This window comes from Wolffia australiana, chromosome 13 (assembly GCF_029677425.1).
Source record: "Wolffia australiana isolate 7733 chromosome 13, ASM2967742v1".
NCBI classification, from domain to species: domain Eukaryota; kingdom Viridiplantae; phylum Streptophyta; class Magnoliopsida; order Alismatales; family Araceae; genus Wolffia; species Wolffia australiana.
Window position 1 is genome coordinate 6,373,273 of NC_135847.1, and position 7,528 is coordinate 6,380,800.

Below are 7,528 nucleotides of genomic sequence, written 5' to 3' on the forward strand. Positions count from 1 at the left end.
CACCATCCTCATCGAGACCATCATCATCGTCATTATCATTAATCATAGTTGTCATCATTGTCATTCTTGCCATCATCATCGTTATCACCATCATGCTCCCCATCATCAAAAAATCATCGTCATTCTCATTATCACGATGATTTCAAGTATCATCATGATGCGATCATGATCACCATCTGCAAAACAGCTAGGGGTCATGTAGGCGATACCGCAGTCGTGATCATCACAGTGACCAGGTCAACGTTCATTATGGAGAAACCCTTCTTGGGGAAGAAAACTAGATTCATCATCGCCATTCTCATTACCGTGGTCATCACTTTCATTTCAAGTATCATCATGACATCACAATCATCATCTTCAAAACAACTAGGGGTCATGTAGGCAACATCACCGTCGCGATCATGATCTCTAGTGACCAGGTCCATGGGCACTAACAATGGGGAAACCATAGTTCATCATCGCCATTCTCATTCTCATTATCACGGTCATCACTTTCATTTCAACTATCATGATCCTCATGAGATCATGATCATCATCTTCAAAACAACTAGGGGCCATGTAGGCGACACCGCAGTCGTGATCATCACAGTGACCAGGTTCATGTTCATTATGGAGAACCCTTCTAGGGGAAGAAAACTAGATTCATCGTCGCCATTCTCATTATCACGGTCATCACAGATGATTTCAATTGTCATCACCATAACATCATGATCATCATCTTCAAAACAACTAGGGGCCATGTAGGCGACACCGCAGTCATGATCATCATCTCTAGTGACCAGGTCCACGGGCACTAACAACGGGAAAACCATAATTCATCATCGTCCATTCTCATCATCACGGCCATCACGATGACTTCAAGTATCATCATCATCATCATCATGAGACGATGATACCGGGGATCACCATCATCATCATCATCACGAGATGATGAATCAAGGGGTTGGTTGATATGGATGCAGGTGTACGGGCACTTCGAGATGAAGCACGAGATGGGGGCGGTGCTGGAGGAGAGGGCGGGGGAGTGGGAGGGGCAGTGGTCGGGCCAGCCGGAGCGCAACCCGGCGCTGCTGGAGGCGGCGCGCCTGCTGCTCTCCGCCGCCGAGGTCTACGCGGGCGTCGACGCCGGGCAGAAGGCGCACCGCGCCTGCGCCCGCGCCGCCCTCCTCTCCCTCCCGCTGCGGCTCCCCGACGCCCTCTGGACGCACCTCTCCGAGACCAACGCGCGCCGCGCCATGGCGGAGCAGCCACGCTTCCAGGAAGCCCTCCTCGTGGCCGAGGCCTACGGGCTGAACCACCCCGGCGAGTGGGCCCCGGCGCTGTGGGCCCGCATGCCGCGGCCCGACCTGTTCGGCGCCTTCCTCGGCGAGTTCGTGGCGGCGCTGCCGCTGCCGGCGGCGATGCTGCTGGAGCTGGCGCGGTTCTACCGCGCGGAGGTGGCGGCGCGGGGGGAGCAGGCGCACTTCTCGGTGTGGCTGTCGCCGGGGGGGCTGCCCGCGGACTGGGTCCGCCAGCTGGGGAGGTCGATGCGGTGCCTGCTGAGGCGCACCAGGGACCTGCGACTCCGCGCGCAGCTCGCGGGGGTCGCGACGGGGTTCGCCGACGTGGTCCGCGCCTGCAACGAGGCTCTGGACCGCGTCCCCGACCTCGCCGGGCCCCTCATCCTCCGAAAGGGCCACGGCGGCACCTACCTCCCCCTCATGTGACCTCACCTGGTGACTGGTGAGTCCGTCCGTCCCCGCTTTGTTCATCTTGGGACTTGGGTGTGTGAAACCTGTCTGATTCCGTTGTTGCAGGTACTGATGAAAGTTCATGTTGATGTCGGAAGAGGGCACCCCTCACTTGTTGATATTGTGTGTAAAACTTGTCGATTCGGTTGCAGGTATTGAAAGTTTGAGAGTAAAAAGTCCACGTTGATGTCAGGAAATGTTAGCTGAGTGATTTGGTGGGTGGGGGTTCGGTTTTTTCTCATGGGTTTTAGGGTAGGGAAGTTCGTGTTTCATCAACGAACGAACACTGTTTGTTGACGAACACTGTTTGGTTCTTTCGTGTTTGTTCGTGAACAAACACGAAAAGGATGAAAATTTTAAATGAATCATCAGATGATTAATTGGTCCACTAAGATTTAATTAGTCAAATGCATTATTATGCTTCACATGACTTAAATTAAAGAAAATGGTACTGTTAAAAGATTAGATTAATCAATTAAGTATATATTTTGTACACGCCATTTCCACAATTAAGGAAAAAATGGTACGGTTAAAATATGTATTTTAAATAAATACAATCGGAACTTACTACATCTTTAAACATGTTAAAAAGTTATTTGGCATGGTGAGTTTATATAATGATGAAAATCTAATAGCTTTTATTAAATCTGTTATCACCATAGTTCAGTTTTATGCCCTTCTATTTTGTGTTCTAATAAATTCACAAAAAAATCATGCGATGCATCGAGATTGGATGGTTGATCTGCAAATGGTGATAAAATGATATATTTGTCGAGGATCAGAAAAATATAAGTTGGTTCAATTCTCCTGAAAAATAATGTGCAATTTAATTAGAAAAGCACATCGGTTAGAACCAAAAATAAAGCTTTAGAGCTTTAATTCAGATTCATTTATACCCTTTTTGTACAATTATTCGTATTAATATTTTTTTATAAAAACTCAGAAACTGTTTAAAGTTGATTTAGTCAGAAGAGCTCATCAAAAAAGTACTATTCATACAAGTCCGGTATCTGAAAATATATTTATATGCATCTAAAACTATATCCACAAGTATTATTCATGTTCATCATCTCACATTTATATGCATCTGAAACTATATCCACAAGTATCATTCATGTTCATCAATTCATTTAAATGCATCTGAAACTAAATCCACAAGTATTAATGTATGGTTTTATCAGTTTCAACAGTAAGTCTGTTGCTTTACTTTTTAAGCTCAAAGTTGTTATTTTTTAAGCTCGGCATTAGTCATAAATGTTTAATGTATAATATATACTTAATGATTCGGATGACCAAATATATAAGATGTTTAAACTACGTATGAACAAATATATACTTAATATATACGTAATCACTGATAGATACCTAACGATTCAATATTCTGCAAATCTTAATATAAACATTATTAGATGGAAAAAGCCCAGTGCAATTTGAAAACTAAAAATATTGTTCTGCCAACTTAGTTTCATAAACATCAAAGGAATTGAGAGGCAACACGGCTGACATTACTTTGGACAACAACAATCATTGCTGGAGTGGAGTTGTGACACTCCCAAAATGTGATGTCATTTCATTGAGTACTCACCACTTCTCTTCCATGTGTTGTAGGGTTGTGGGGCTCTAACTTGAAGTCTGTTGGCTTGAGAGAAAGAATTTTTGTAAGGGTGCGCTTGGTACTCACCCCAATAACCGGACAAATTTGCTCTGTGTTGCCTCCATTTGTATTGTTTGTGTGTTTCATGTTGTCATCATCATCTGGTTCAGAGTTTGAGTTGACGACAACAGTAGTCGGGTCTTGGGGTTGCTTTACCAGTCTTCGTCGGAGTATTCAGATACTCCTTCGTGGTGTGCACCTATTTCCGGCTCCTGCTCCCTCCATTGCCTCCGCGTGGCCGTCAATGTACCTGTTTTTCCAGAATTGACATAAATTTTCTGTGAGAAATGATGTTCCCAATCAATCGAAAAATGTTTAGAAAGAATTTTATTTAAAATCAATGACATCCAAATGTCGCGTATACTAAAATTTCGTAATGCGACTTTTGATGATGTTCGGTACCTGGTAAGAAATTGAAAAGTAAACCATCAGTGCGTTAATTTTTTGTACCACGAAGAAATAAAAATATGCATGATTGAAAATGACATATACCTGGAATCTCCGCGCTACCATCTTTCATCTACATTTTCTTTGTCCACATCCTCTTCCACTAATTCGACCTCTTCAATCTCAGGCAATGACTCTGCTATGTTGCTTTCTGGTTGTTGTCTCAACCAACATTTTAGAGTAATCAGTATGAACATGTTCTCCGCCAAAAGTCATGAACATTTATACGTGCAAATTGCACATCCAACAGAGAAGAAGCGTTCAACTAATGCACTGGATGCACGTATAAGAAGAAAATCTCGTGCCAAAATGGAGAGCTTAGGGAGTCTCTTGCAACCGTCACCTTGCCACCATAGGAGAGCATCAGTTGAGGCATGAGTCATTTGTAGATAACTCCGTAACTCGTCGTCCATGGATGGAGTGACATATTCTTGTCGCGCGAACACCTGTGCAAGCCTCGTCTTGATGGACAGTATGTAGCTCTCATCCATCCTATTTTCCTCGTCATGATTCATGCGTTGTTGTCGACTCACTTTGTCACCTCCACTGTTGTCTTCATCCCTCAAATTTGTGACTTCCTCTTTATTAACATCATTCAGAAGTCTATGCACATATGCAACCAAGGTGTCACGTTCTTCTAAAGCAATGGAGTCTAACTTAATATGTGGGTCTACAACTAATGCAACCGATAAGGCAGTATTTCCTTGAACGTGAGCCTCATACTTGGACAGTTTTGCTCTCATGGCTCTACACGTGATTTGCATGGAGCCACATTGTTCCATCGAGAGGACAACACCATTTGGGAAAAGGCATCCTTGGTCTATGGCATCAATATGTTCACGAAGGTGTTCATCAAGGACTTGGAGTAATGATAAAACTATTGTCGCCGTCACACGTTTGGAGATGCAAGTAATATCTGACGCTTCATGGAACGGCTTTAAAATTTCAGTAAAGTGTGCCAGCATTTGCCACTCATGTTCATCTATAACAAAGTTCTTCTCCGTCATGCTCTCTAGCTCAAAAATTTCCATCTTGCACAACACCTTTCTCTTTTGATATGTGACTTGCAACATTTCATGTATGGAGTTCCATCTAGTCTTCACATCCAAAACTAATTTTCTAGTATTCGGCATCTTTAATTGAGTACACCAGTGGACATAGCTCCTCCGTCTTTCATTTAAAGAACAAACGGCTGCAACAATTTGATGCACTTGTGTAACCAGATCTCCCAAAGAGGCAGATCGGCCAACCCATCGCCTTCGTCCTTCTTCAAACTCACCGTCCACTAGCACCACTGCCTCATCGGGTGTAATGGAGGCGGAATTCCTAGTGCCTTCAAATCGTCCTGCACCACAAGGTTTATCACATACGCAATACAAGGCATGCTTCGATCAAAGTTGGGATTCTCTTTATTTATTGCATTAGTCAACGATGTAATCATTGATCTATTATTACTTGCGTTATCCATCGTAATTGCAGTTACTTTCATACCTAGGATAAAGTCAACAAACACCTCTAGAAGAAGTTTTGCGAGGTAACTCCCGCTATGTGGACCATCAATTTTCTTTACCGCCAGAACACATTCTTCAAGTTTACATTCCTCTGAAACCTAATGCACACTAATTCCCAATAAGGGAATCATATTTTCACTTGTCCATGCATCTACTGTTAGGCAAACACTTCTAGCATTTGATAGTGAGCAGACCAGCTTTTGCTTCTCTCGCCCATAGAAGGCCTTTGCGTGTTCACGAATGGTCTTCGAGCATGGTATTCTAATCTTGTGTTGCGCACAATAAAGCAATCTCTGTCTAAAACTTTTGTCATCAACTATGGAACACACTTGGTCAGTGAGACATACAAATTTGGTGAACATCTCCTTTATTCTCTCAAGTGAGATACCTAGTAAGAAGGTATTTTGCCCGCCGGGCGAACCCAACATTCCAACAATACATCGTTGACCTCCAAAAGTCGGCTCCTCCTCTGACTCTAGCACTTGTTTACCTTTGAGCCGATCCTGCATCTCCTTATCGCTCTTATGCAAGTACCCCTAAACATTATTGTTGTCCCCTCATTGTTTCTCTCAATAGTTGTAATTCATGGAGGGCTGTTCTCCTTGCATAAAATACATTCATGCTGGTTTACGTCAAACTCTTAAAAATATTGCATAGCCTTTGATTCTCAACCTCGACGCTTTCTCTGCGAGCTTATCAAAGTAGTTGTGCTTGACGCTCGTTTACTGCTACGCTCTTGTGCCATTTCAGCATTTGCATTCATTTTATTTGAATTACTGCCCGTCTGCCCTTCATCAACATTCATAGAGGACAAGCTGTTCCGAGACGTCTCCACTAAGAATAAAGAATAACGCAATTGTATATGTATTTAATAACTTCGCATTATCGTATGCGTTAAAATCTTCTAGTCAATAAATCAGCATATCATTTGGAATATGCACTAGAATCAGAACAACAAATGCTATGAATAAATCAGATATTCTCATAAAATTTTAAAAAAAATATTACAAGCGTGTTTAAAGCAAAGAAAACATTGACGTACTTCATGTCTTGGGCCAAACAATTTAAGAAACTCAATTGTGTTTTTCTTGACTATCGTCAAGAAACTGTCTGTAACTGAAATAAGGTAGAAATAAGGTCCTGCCAATTATCTTAATTGGTACACCATAGGACTTGTACCAAAACAACACAATATCATCTATGGGTTACCTGCTCATCCATGCAAAAGAACTACTAGCTCTATTAGCCCATACTAAAACTTGTATTCTCATACAGCATCATCTTCTCTAATCAGTGCAACCCATTAACCTTCTCCTTGGTCATTGGAATCGTTATTTCATCTATAAGTTCATGATTCTATCATTCAATAACTGTCAAGAATTCTTGCCATTGAAGATTGGCAGAATTTTGTCATTTCGCTTGACATCACTTGTTTCAGTGGTGAAAGCATGGAGAATGCTCTCCGGGCTTGCTTCAAAGGGATCAAGATTGGCAAGATTCTTATACACAGGGAAGGAGACAACGGTTAGCAGGTTTGTTCTACCTTTCACATTTATCTATCTTCTAGCTTCCTCTAACCTGAGATGTTCCATATCACAGCTTATCTACCATAACCTTTCGACATACATCTGCTGAGAGCTAGAACAAACCTATGAATTTCTCTCATCACATACTGACTGATAAGCCAAAAATAGGGGTTGAAGTTGTGAAATTTTTAGCCCTTGTCGTTGTGAATTTTGGCTTATGCAATAAAATTTATAAGAACTCTACTAAAGGTGTATAATGATAAGTACGAGTGTCGTCCAAGGGAAGCTAGTAAGAAATTCAATTTGATGATATTTTTGGTATTTTAACTCTAATTAGAGTGAATTTGATCTTCAATGAAGATCAACTCAACCTAATTAGAAGAGAAGTTTAGAAAGGGGGGTAGAAGAGATGAGATGAATAGAAGAAATGGGAACTCTAAACTGGCTTCTTTGATCCAAGTAAACTGGTCAAAGAGTTCAATTAGAGAGGTTGGAGGGAATTTTTAATTTGAGTTTGGTTGGTTTTTGCAAGTTTGATAATTCAGAACTAAAGTGGGGTAATTTAATCTCCTAAGAATTACAACTAATTTTTTTAGAGTTTTTCTTTGGGAATGCAGTTGAATGCCTAGTGGAATCCCTCAAATTCTCCTCTCAATCCTA

The 7,528-nt window shown here is 42.0% G+C and overlaps 1 protein-coding gene across 3 annotated transcripts in view; it reads left to right on the forward strand.

Moving 5' to 3' along the window:
- Positions 1 to 1,906, forward strand: part of LOC144711518 (spatacsin carboxy-terminus protein) — a 61,492-nt gene extending 59,586 nt beyond the window's left edge. For 2 of the 3 annotated variants that reach the window (XM_078585542.1, XM_078585544.1), the window contains one exon: positions 963 to 1,906. In XM_078585542.1, the coding sequence (XP_078441668.1) occupies positions 963 to 1,706 (744 nt within the window). In that variant the 3' untranslated portion in view covers positions 1,707 to 1,906. The remainder of the gene's footprint in view (positions 1 to 962) is intronic. The other variant, XM_078585543.1, reaches the window with a different exon arrangement.
- Positions 1,907 to 7,528: the final 5,622 nt, after the last annotated feature.